We start from the raw sequence: 12,456 nt of genomic DNA, 5'->3' as shown, positions 1-12,456 counted from the left end.
AGAAAAGAAAAGCGTTTGTGAATGCGAATTTTTTTTAATTGTATGCTCTTGTCATTGCTTGTCTGTGTGTGTGTGTGTTTGTGTTTTCAAACAACGTAATCAACGTGGTATTTATTCACGAAAACATGTGAACAAATAGCAACTCTTCACGATTTTCACGTTATTTGATCTACCTACGTATAACATTTCTTAGTAGAACGTCAACGCCGAATGATTTGTAACCTTGTCGTATCGATCTAATTTTAGAATTATTCTTAAGAAACACCTGCTTCTAGAAACTGACCGCCCACTTGATTGGCTTTTTTCGTTCTTCCTTTCGACTTCTTCATTCGCCTACTCATTTTCTGTTTTTCATCTCCTAGTTGCGTATTTCCTGTATAAACGAATTTTCACTACTTAAATAGTAGTGATTTAATTTTGCTTCAAAATGATACCTATTCTGTTTTTTTTTTCTTTCGCACATAAATACTATTGTTATACAATGCGGCTTTTTAACAAAAGAGATTTTGATTTGATTTTGATTTACGCTTAAGAGATTTTGTTACAACAAAAAAAAACTAACTTATACTACGTAGTTTTGTAATGTTTAATAGCCCGATAAAAACAAGTTTACTGTTTTAATAGGTTCGTAAAATACAAAAAAGCTTCCCTTGGGATTTTTTCACTTTTCTGTTTAGTGCAAACACCTTTTTGGTGATTAATGGTACTTCAAAGGTGATAAAAATCCAAAAACCTATACAAACACTTGGGATGTTCCCGAAAAAAAATCGTTGTCTTCTCGTTTTGAATCGTATACAGAAACAGTATCATAAGTCTCTGCTTCTACAATATAATATAATATAATATATAATATATTCAATAGGAGTAATGGGAAATTTGATACAAACGGTTAATTCTCCCTCTCTCCGCCATCTTCTACTTAAAATTCGAGAAATACAGTTAAAGTTCCCCTACCCTCTCGAAAAGTCCTTCAGCTAAGATAGCTGAAATGTCCTACAATGAAAGTATCTACTTCTTAACTATCCCTGGTTCTTATGGATATAACGTCAAAGGATCTCTTTGCTATATGATCAAATACGTCTTGTTTTTAGGCGCAAGGCTTCGTTTCAAGCGCTAAACAATCTGCTAAAATTAGTTACAGTGAGGCAAAGATTTTGCAGCAGGATTCTGGATGGATTATACATTGTTCTAAAGAGTTAAATCATGTCTACAACAAACAATTCTTCAGCTGTCAGGTCTCTGAAGTATAATTCTATTTTCATGGGATTTGTGTTGCTTCAAAATATTCTTCAATGTAAATACGGTATCATAGCTAGCAAAATAAAAATATCCAGCAATAATATTGCGTAAATGCGCAAAACAAGAAAGTTGTAAAGTACACAAAAAATGTTGATATATTCAGTAAGGTGCCATGCTTTACGAGGAACACCATCCAGAAATGGAGGATCTGATAGGATGCAGCTCTTGGTTCGAGGTCAAAGGTGATCTTCCATTTATCATAATGATTATCAGCGTTGAGATACTCCGTATCTCATCCTGAAACGATGTCGGTTATGCTGCTATCATTGATTTTTCTATATTTGGAAAACATTAAAAAATATTTCCTAATTTTATTCATATGATCGTTAAATCCTTTTCATTGACAGTTATGGAAAACTGCAATCGTGGACAGACATATTCGTGTCTGGATATTCGAATTCTATTCCGGCTACATATCGTAAACATAGAACACTGATTATCGCATTTGAATGTGTAACGAGAATGAGTTTTCATTCTCAGGGAAGACCCCGAATCCAAACGTTTAAAGCAAGCATCCAAGGCGATTTAATATCATAGATCATAGTCGCCGTTATCGAATTCGTTGAAACCTCAAAAGCGTTGAGATTGCAGTTCCGTATAAATTCATTAATAGATAAAGATAGAGGAACATTTCAACCTCGACTGTTGTCGTCATAATCTCAAAGTAAATGTAAAATAATGACGAACAGGTGATATGTAATAGTAATATGCGATTTCCGTGCATATCTTAATTGCCCCCAAGATCTCTGTGAAGTGATAAGGACTGAGATTTGTGTTTTTAGCATTTCGTAGCGCGTAATTTTTCCTCAACAAGTACCTCTATGACGGTTTTTTTTTTCGAAGGAAATACTTACACTTTTGCTGATCACCGTAAAGAGCAAAACTATTAGAAAAACTACTAATTAAGTACACACGACCTTCTATCTAAAATACAGAATGCGAATCGAAAATACTAGCTTCGTATTAAGTACGAAAGACGTGTAAAACTAAACAATATTGCCTCTATCAATTTATCCAAATGGAAAACAAAACAAAAATTTGTGTACTTCTATTGATCAAAGTGCAAGCTTTAAGTAATTCTTGTGAGAAAATCTCCCTTATTTTTAACTGTTTATAATTATAACAATTTTAGTTACACCTATAATTGTACATAATTGTTGTAGTTTTATCTATTATTTATCAAATTAAATCAGTTCAGCTTTCTGCTTACTCTTACTGCTCAGCTTTAGAAAACGTATTTGAGGAAAGAGCATTTGAGTAGTTAAGAAATACAAAAGAAAAAAAAAAGAGAAAAAAGACGGGTAAGTTGTTTTGGTCCTAGAAACAAAAAAAACACCAACAAGACTATTTGGGACATCGGATTAACCGAGGCATTCTCTACTTTTGTCGTCATCTTGTGGTTGTCGCTAAGCTGAACTTTTACAAAAGGTGATTATGAATAGTTTAAAGTTTTTTTTTCTAAAATATACATGTATTTACTGCATATATATTAGCTTGTCTATAGAGTCATGATTGAGTTTGTTGATATCTGATAGAAATTCGGACCCTTTATAATAATAAATTTTAAAGTACATAGGTGGGTTTTTTTAAAATGAAACTACCTTTAGGATTATCTCACGTTTTATAATTCCAGATTCATAATATTTTTTCTAGACATCGAAAAAAATCCATATCGCAAATGAAGTTATTTACCTCAACAAAACTAGATTACCCGTCACTGTGACTTGAGATTTTGTCGCGTCACTTGCAAAAATTCAATTGTTGATTCAGGTGTTTTCTGTTCATTGAATTTAGAAGGGATTGGACGTTAAGAGATTCTGTCCAGATCCTCTATTTGTTCCGGATAATGTTTTTGAGTTATCCATGCATTCATTCAAGATGCAGACGAGTACCCCTTTCATATATAGATATATGTTTATGGAAAATAGGGTCAAATTGTTACTCATTCCAGAACAGTTTTTAGTTTCACATAATTGTCCAGCACAATAAGCTCTCTAGTATCCATACTCACTAACGGATTACTTTAATCGCATGGCCGTTCAGGTATCAAAGACGGCAATATACCTATAGAATACGCTTTAATTTTGAAGTAAGTGCATAATCATAGTTAAGCCGTGATAAGTATGAGGAAGCTGATTATTGATAATCTTAAAAATATCTTATTTTCTCGTAAATAGTTGTTCACTCGAGTATTTATCAAAGCAAAACAAAAAGATGACATTTAATTATATTGAGAATAACATTACTGAGCAAATGAAATTTTCTGAAATTTTACTTAATATACCGTAAACTTTTACAATTTATCAATCACCAAGATACAATCTCCTGCTACAGTGGATAATTGGAAATATTTTGTAGTTTCTGGAGAATAGGAAGAATCTAAATATTGACGTAGTGGAAGTGAAGTGTATAGAACAATTAAATGATCATCCTACCGAAGCGACTTCGCTTAAGGATCTCTTCTTTCAAAAAAATACGTTTTTAAGAGGAAATCACTCAGTTTTCCCCGTTTTGTATGAAACATTTTTTGATTTCAAAGTAAGATATCTGTTCGCGGATTAATTACGCAATTTCACAGGAAAACGTCAAAATCCGTATCACAAGCCGTGCTTCTCTATCCATATGAAGCCTAACTTGATGGTCCGATTAGTCTCAACATTTTCTAGTTAAATGTCATATTAACTACGTTCACATATTACTTCGTTCACGTAACTATATTCCTGGAATTTTTCTCTACTATCCTAAATAAATTCTATTCCAATATCTTAGCTTCATGTACAACGGTGTGTGGAAAACAAGGAATCACTCAAGTCATATTTTTATACCGTATATGCCAGTCTTCATTTGAAAATGAAAGTTTACACACATTTTTGCTGAACTCAATAACCTCAACGAGTTTTCTGTAAGTTTATAGTCAACCTATATGATATTTTATTTCTCAGCCAATGCTTTCATGTATTGTTCGTTCATCTTCCTCTCTCTTTCCTTTTTTCTGAGCACTTATGGTATATTGCCATGGGGATGTTTTGTTCGAAGAGGATATAAGTCCCGAATCAACAAAACTCTCGAATTCAGATGCAAATCTTATTAATTTATCTTATTTTAAGATGTATAACGTTATTTGGATATCAGAAGAAATACAAAATTTGCACTTCTTGTTTTCCTGAAATTTCAGTTTGCTAGAGGATAACCACTACTACATCGTTTGATGTCTTTTAAATTTGTCCCTAATTTGAGTTTTTTCTTTAGCTAATCATTTCGCCTGGCTTTATCATCCAGAAAATAAAAACCTTGATTTATAGCAATTTAAAGCATAATCAGTCCTAGTACATCTTTCAACACCTTTTTTTGATATGACGTTTTTCGCAGACGGCTTTCTGGAAATTGTTAAGCTTTGCTAATTTTAAATTCTTTGCGTTAAAATATATTTGTGCGAAATATTTTTCCTTCACCTCCGCTTCTGAATATCTAAGCATTGAATAAAGTTCCTATACAAAAATCCTTTGCTGTAGCCATTGTTTTATTTACTATTTGTGTTTTATAGAATAGTGCTAATATCATAACTAACACAGTAACTAACTAATTATCAGAAAAACAACACGAATCGATTACCGTAGCAATGCCAAGATTTCTCGTGATATCCATTGGAGGACTGGTAAATTGTGTTATCTGATTAAAATCGTCGATTATGACAACAATCCTGGAATAACGAAGCTGGACCCACCATCCATACGACATCCAATAACCACGAATGCAGCATAACAACGGGAAGATGATCATTTCCGGATATGATATCCGACGATCTTGTGTGTGTGTGTGTGTGTTCTTGGCAGGGCTACAATAATTAGTTAAATTTTAGAGCGAGTATTTTAGTAAACTTGGTAGTTCCGTTAAGATTTTTTGATCAGAACTTCTTCTTTGTTTTTGTATTTTTTAAATAATTTTTTATAAAAGCTAAGATTTCGAAATTTTTGACGATCGTCATATGAATATGAACACACATGGATACAGCATAGATATCTGCAGATGTTACTCACTCATACAAATAAGCACCCAGAAACCGCAATTATGGATGCTGTGCTCATAAACATTGTAGCCAAATGCTTACACTGCACAAACGCTTCACTACTGCAAATACGACATTTGTAATTACAACAAATCCACAGTTTTTTTCTGTGTCGCTCCTCCTTATGCTCAATTTGTACGAATAATTTTCTCCTCATCGAAAATTTGTGATATCTAAAACAAAGAATGTGAATATGGACCGTTTATATATATTAATCAATATTTGTACAAAATTACATTTGCCAACTGAAAAAGAACTACGTAGTAATTTTCTGCGATACGACCTCAGAAAAATCGTAATCTGGAAAAACTGATAGAAAAAATAGCATAAGATCCAATATTCGTAAAGTTTGATCTGTTATTACAGTCGTTATTCTTGAAAGTGTTTCAGAGAATGAGCTACTCAAATAATTCCAAACTTACAGATTTCTTCCTCCATATGATTGATTCCATCACATTTGACTAATAAGAAATGATAAAAATATTATTGTTTCATTTTTCTAACATTTTCCTGAAAATCTGTGCTAAATTTAAGTGCTTCTGCAAAGTGCTTTCGTTGAAAATAAATGACGTTAAGAGACTAAAAATGTAATCCACAGTATCTATTTTTCCAGAACATATTTTCTACAGTTTTTGTTTCTGACGTTATACTCTACAGCTTAATTGCTTCAATCTAACATTCTATGAACATTCAATTGTATTTCTTTCTGTAGGAAAAGATTGTGAGCACTAATCAAATTGCAGGGAATATCGTGATTTTCCAGTAAAGATATGTTAACAAGCTTCTCGTTGACACCTCTAAAAAAATGTGAAGCACAATCCTCAAATGCAAGTTCACAGTGTTATTGTTCAGCTGAATTGTATTGTGTGGTCGGTCACGTTTATGGATCAGAACGATAGATCATCATCCGCTGATCCCTGTGCCTGACCGCACATTGACAATTATGGATTGATTTTGGACAATCTTTTGTTACTGATAGCAAGTATCTATGCTATAGAAAGAGGAGAACATTGTATCCAGAACATTGTAAAATCCACAAGACGAACTATGATGTCGGAGGAGTAATCACTAACTGGTTGAACTTTCACGGATTTTTATCGCATTTGAGATTTTCCAGTAAATTCATTCAACTTTAGTTACGAATCCAAAAGAATAGAGTAGTGGAATTATTATGATCATATCATATTTGTAACGGGAATATGGGGAGCGATATGATATCGCAAGGATCACCACATTTAATTTGATGTAATTCCATTAAACTTCCGGTAAACTGAATCATAAACTTGATAAGAATCATCTCAGATATGAAAATCATCTGGATTTCGTTTATCCACGAGACAAGATAAGTCTCCAGTGAAATCATTAAGTTTTTAGCGTATTTGTGCGCTTTCTACTAGAATTACTATCTCTCGAAATAGTTCCATTGAGTGAAGTGTGTAAATAGGTGTAGAATTACGTTATTGTTCCTTATTTGCTTGAAATAAACCTACGTAACTTTTCTATTAAACAGAACAAAGCGTTACGTCCATCTAAAAATCATGCATATTTTGAAAAGCTCTCGCCAACTACTGTAACTCTGCTGGAGATCTTCGATACAACTCATAGCAATTTCCAGAACTATCCTGTAAACTCCTATCTTCAGCAGTTTATAATGTGCATCTTTTCTTTGTTTAATCTTGGTATTTCCGAGAAATACGCGATACTGCACATGGATCTTTTGTGGATAACTGAACATGAGCATCTTGCAGTTACATTAGAATCACTCCGAGTAGGCGTGGCCGCCTCGCAGCCCACAACTGTATGCCGCTCTATGCGCCCTCACATCTCACACCCTCAACTCAGCCCTCATTAGCGCTCATACCTCCGGCCATGAGTTGACGACTTAGTTGATCCGACCCTATCTAATCACCTTCTTCATAACACATCCCGGCTGGAGGATCATTTCAGTATGAAGTGATTCCATGTAACATGAATATCCATGAAAGATTGAGGAAATCATTGAGCGTATGGAACACCTCGTTCACAGTACTTTATTCATCGACCTCTTGCTACAGTAATAGTACGACTAGTCCTTCTAAGAGCAGAAGTGCACTACCTCTATCCTTCTGCCTCATCTATCCATCCTACTGCGTTCTAAGCATAGCAGTATAAGAAATTTCTTTTAGAGTTCTCATCCACACTTCTGCTGAGACCATCATTTGCATATTTTCTCATATCATTATCATTCCAAATGTGATTAAGGAGTAGTGGATGTGAATAGAAAACTGAACCCCGCCCACGCTCATCTTGTAGAGTCTCTTCGCTGTCGTGGAACAGTCCACAACTGACACAGAAACTTTCGACTGTGGTTTCTGGTTACGTAGTTCTGGTACGACTAAGGACATCTAAACTATGTCTAATTATGATAATATTTGTAAGAATCAAGGAACAAAATCATAGCAAGTAAAAATTTTCTTGTGAAACATTGAACTTATCGCATAAGACTGTTAATGGAGTGACTTATAAGGCGTACTCTATGATTTTTTTTTACTTAAGTAAATATCCGGCTGATGTAATAGAGATAGCAGTTATTTACAACAACAGTTATCCATTTAGTAGCAGTTATTCACTATTGATATGAAAACAAATATTTTTGATGATTAAACATGAGTTTTGGAAAAATTACAAAAATCGTCGATCAAGCGGATACGGTTCGGAGAGTGAATGATGTTCGATCATTGGCATTTTGTGGCGATCCAGGGATTCGTCATTGTGGAAATCCTGCATAACGGTTGATTCTGAGATTCCGGAATACACATGAGCATAAATCTCAAAACAGAAAACCGTGTAGTGTTGTTGAAATTAGTTTGCATGGATTTGTCTGGAAATTTTCTCCTTCCCTCGAATCATGTCGTCAACTGTTTATCATTGTTTGATGTTTGCTTTCATTTTTGTTTTTTACTTCCACATTTATCCGATCAACTATGTTCGCCAATTATGAAAGTTTTCATTTCAGATTCTGCCAAAATTTCGTCGTTACAATTTATTTATTCTACTCTTGTATTTTTTGCACATCTCGTCCATGCATCAGTGTAAGTTGCTCCAGCAATATTTCATGGATTTTGAAAAAAGAGAAGAATAAAGATGTTACATCACGACGGGTTTATCTAGCGTTAATGATTTACTGTATATAATTTTCAAACCTTTAAACGAATATTTGCATTTCTTAGTACATCATCAGGTCGAAGGTAAAGTAAACACACTTACCACATTAAAAACTCAAGAGACTAAATTGATTTTCCATAAATTGCTATAGAAAAAATTACTCGCCCAAACGCGAACAATTGCAGACCATTTCGGGTGCGACGAGATAATGGGGATGATTTGTCGACGTCAGACGAGTGTTACCATCGATATTCCGAAGAAAACCATCACAAAATCTTCTCCGCATTTTTACATCGAAAAAATTCGTCGCATTATTCGCCAATCGCACCTTCATACCAGCAAGCATTGTTGAAGTTGCAGGTAACATCATAATTTCTATGGCAATAAATGCTACGTATCTTAACCACTTACTAGATGATTCGTGATAAAATCATCGTTTCCGGTAACAGCTGCACGTGCACGTGCAGCAGTAGCGTGAATTATTAGCGCTAACATCACTATCGGACAAATGCACTTATTTCCTGAAAATAAGATCGAGATTTTGCAGAAAATAACTATTTTCGCTAATGTACAACAAAATATCGCTTGAGCGGATGTGTTCAAATTAAAGATAATAAATTTTAGAAAATGGTTTCAGCGAAAACAAATTTCTCATAAATGACTATAGAACATTTAATCCACTCCCACAAAATCCACTTATACGTGACCCGTATAATTCTCGTTCGTATGGATAAAGCAGATTCGTAATCTTCTTAGCAAGTTAGTCATCTCTTCAAGCATCTCATCGTCTATTGAGAAAACTAGAAGTGTGTTGGGAAATTTATCCTTATCACCGTTTTTTTTTCACACAAAATTACTAAATATCATACGATCGGAGATCACGTTAGCATGCCAAAAGCAATTATAAACGCTTAATTAAAACTGACCTTAACTAGTGGTCGCTGCATGGAATCATAGGAACATTTTCAGCTTGACTCGTAGTCAAAAACATAGCAACGTTCGCATTTTATCCTCTCTTTTTCTTTTCATAATTGCCCGAACTCATCTCTAACTTTTCCGATCCGCAAGCGAATGGAGGAAATTCTAGAAGGTGGAGGTGTTTTAAATGTGGAATGAGGTCATATGACAATGACGTAGCCTATGACATCGTTATTTGTTCAAAAACGCTTCAAAAAGTTTATATACCGGGATTAAATCAAGCGTACCACCTCACTATAACGAGGGCTTTCTTACTCAATCACCTGTCCTCATTTTCATTCATAGCATCAGCAGTTTGCTCGCTTTTAACTCGTTAATATCGTTGAGCACCTGAGAAAATGGAAGATTGTGTTTCATTGCTTCGACTAACTCGACCCTAATGTAATTCTCCGTAATAATTCCCCGGATTTATTTGGAGCGCACGTCCCTACCTCTCTTGGACTCATCGAAAAAAAGCCTCCCACGCCTATATGGTGGCATCCCAAGTTTCATGCGTAGCACCGCAATTTTTACTCATTCCTTGGCTTTTCAAGTTCTTCCGCTTTTTCTCTTCCTCCACAAGTGCTGAGAGCGAAATAATGACCGGGAAACAATCATATTAAGAGAATTGTATGATTTGTTCCAGTGGTTGACAACTGAACTCCTAACTTTCGGTTTTACTTAACTTATTGGTAATTAACATGACCTTACGAACTTCCTGTTTGATTAAGGAGCAATGTGAGCAATCAAGTTATCGTTCAGAAGAAAAATGATTACAGTTGAATGGGCTTCGACATGGAGAACAAATCACAACGAGTTCCACTTCCTGCAACAGTAAAAAGATGGAAGTAGTCAGTGCAGAAACACCCCTACGAGAACGAGCGCTGTGCAAATTCGAATACATCCTCAACTATAATCCAAGAGTGAGTGTACGAACCTTTTCAAAGTTCTTAAAGTTATTTTTAATTATTCACTTTTTCAGCGACTACCCGCAGCTTTGACAGAAGTGAAATGTAGTTGTGATCGACCAAATTCAAAGCTTGTCGGGAAGAGGATATTCGAGTGCGAACATTTACGGTATCAGGTAGGTATCATGTAATTAATTATTTCTCCTCATGAAAAGTGTACTATGAGAATAAAATATATGCTTACTCTTTCTTTTCGACTTAAAGTGCATTTGAAAGAGTAATTAGTGGAAAACGTAAATGTTTCTATCGAGTAAAAGTTCATGGAAAACGATAAAGAGTAGCTCAGCTGGAAATTTACAGAAGTAAGTAGATGAGAAGTGAATAACAGCTTCCAATAAGGACTTTAAAACTCAATTTAGGACCTTTATTCGTAGCTCAAAGGAGGGAAAAACCCTTAAAATTACTTTGAATTGTCGATTGACCACCACTTGACGCAGGTTAAGTATGTTTATTTCCCAATTTTTGACTATTATTCGTTTCATACAGAATATTTTCTACAAACAGTCTTCTTTCGTTATGTATGTACAAGTTTGATAATTGTTTCGAAAAGAAAAATAAGTAAAATAACAACTCATAAAGATGTAATTCGTATTTTCGTTGACAGCTGAAATCCCTTTCGAATAAAAGTAATCTAAATGACACGACCCAGCCTAATCTGTAGTGAATAAGACAAATTAGAGTGTTCCGATACGTTTTTGAACCGGGGAGGTTCAAGAAAAAGGATGCGCAAATGCCACAGCAGTTCTGAAGAGTTTCGGCGTGTCGAACTGTTTAAATTCAGAAAGGGATCGGAAATACTGTAACTGCTTCTACTGTAGCGCACAGCTCATTCCATGATTTAGGTCCGAGTGTTGATGTTTGACGAAACGTGCAACACGTTCCGAGAGCACATAGAAACGATCGCCCTAGCATGTATTCCCGTTGTGCAGGTATAGTTTAATTTACAATCAATTTTCGGTTTTGATTTTGATGGGAATTTATGTGGTGCTGTGCACGGAAATGAGGTTGGATGAAGGATTTAATGGGATTTATAAACGTTGATAAAAAAATAACTCTTAAAAAGTTCAAAAAGGAAAATCCCAGCAAAACAACAAATCACTTTCTTTACGTTTTTCTTCTATTATGGAAACGTCAAGGTGCATTAATAAATTCATTGGATTCCCGTGCTGCAGTGTACACATCTCTGGGATAGTGATGTTTGCTCTCGAGTGCATCATTCCCTGGATGTTCTCACCATATTAGGGGAGAAAAAAAAGGAAGAAGAAGAAAATCATTTAGAACATCTGAATACTATTTATCGTTACAGTTTCAGGCGAATGCGAATGCAGACGGTGAAGCAGACTTTATGTTTCCGATCAAAGCCGAAGTACCCGTATGAGGATGTGAGGAAGATTTTGACCGTGGCGGTCAATAATTATGATTTTATCCGAACATACTCGATTGGCATCGTTTCTCTACCGCCTCGTCACCTGAACACATTTCGCTTCGAAACGTATGCCATATGTATGAAACACAGATCTGTAAAAAAAAACAACATTTCCTCCTTTCATCTGGATTTTTTTTATTCTAGTTAGCACTCAGACAGGTTTCATTAGTCACGAACGGAATATCATGTAGAAATCTGGCTGACATTGAGGTTGTTATTATTCATTGTGTCTATCTGCCTTCGATCCGATCGATAATAGCTGAAAACCCCCCTTTAAACGCTCAAATCACCTAGAGCCAGAATCTGTTCTTTTCCCCCCAGGACGAGTCATGACGTCATCAGAGCCGAAGTTGTTTCGGCTCCTGTCTCATAACAGTAGTCGGTGGCGCTTCATTCATTATTTCATATTTTAATTATCTTGCAGAGCTACTGCTTCTATTTTTAAGTATTTTTTCCCATTTTGTTCCATCTCCTACACGATTTGTTTCATTGTTATTTCGGTCATTGTTTCGAATGAATTCGTCACGGTTTGAACGATGAGTCGAACATAGGATGCTTTTTGTTCTGATTTTCTCCTTTTATTTTGTGCTACATAT

General features: G+C 35.0%; 1 protein-coding gene across 1 annotated transcript; it reads left to right on the top strand.

Annotated features, from left to right (window-relative positions):
- Positions 1 to 10,308: 10,308 nt before the first annotated feature.
- RB195_025912 (uncharacterized protein) lies at positions 10,309 to 11,812 on the top strand (the record flags this gene model as incomplete). Its single annotated transcript, XM_013435735.2, has 4 exons — positions 10,309 to 10,389; positions 10,449 to 10,550; positions 11,277 to 11,363; positions 11,747 to 11,812. 4 exons carry the CDS (start codon positions 10,309 to 10,311, stop codon positions 11,810 to 11,812), a joined length of 336 nt encoding a protein of 111 aa, XP_013291189.1.
- Positions 11,813 to 12,456: the final 644 nt, after the last annotated feature.

The sequence above is a fragment of the Necator americanus genome, chromosome X, assembly GCF_031761385.1.
Source record: "Necator americanus strain Aroian chromosome X, whole genome shotgun sequence".
NCBI lineage: Eukaryota > Metazoa > Nematoda > Chromadorea > Rhabditida > Ancylostomatidae > Necator > Necator americanus.
The sequence above is the reverse complement of the archived record's forward strand: the minus strand, read 5'-3'. Positions and strand labels throughout refer to the sequence as shown.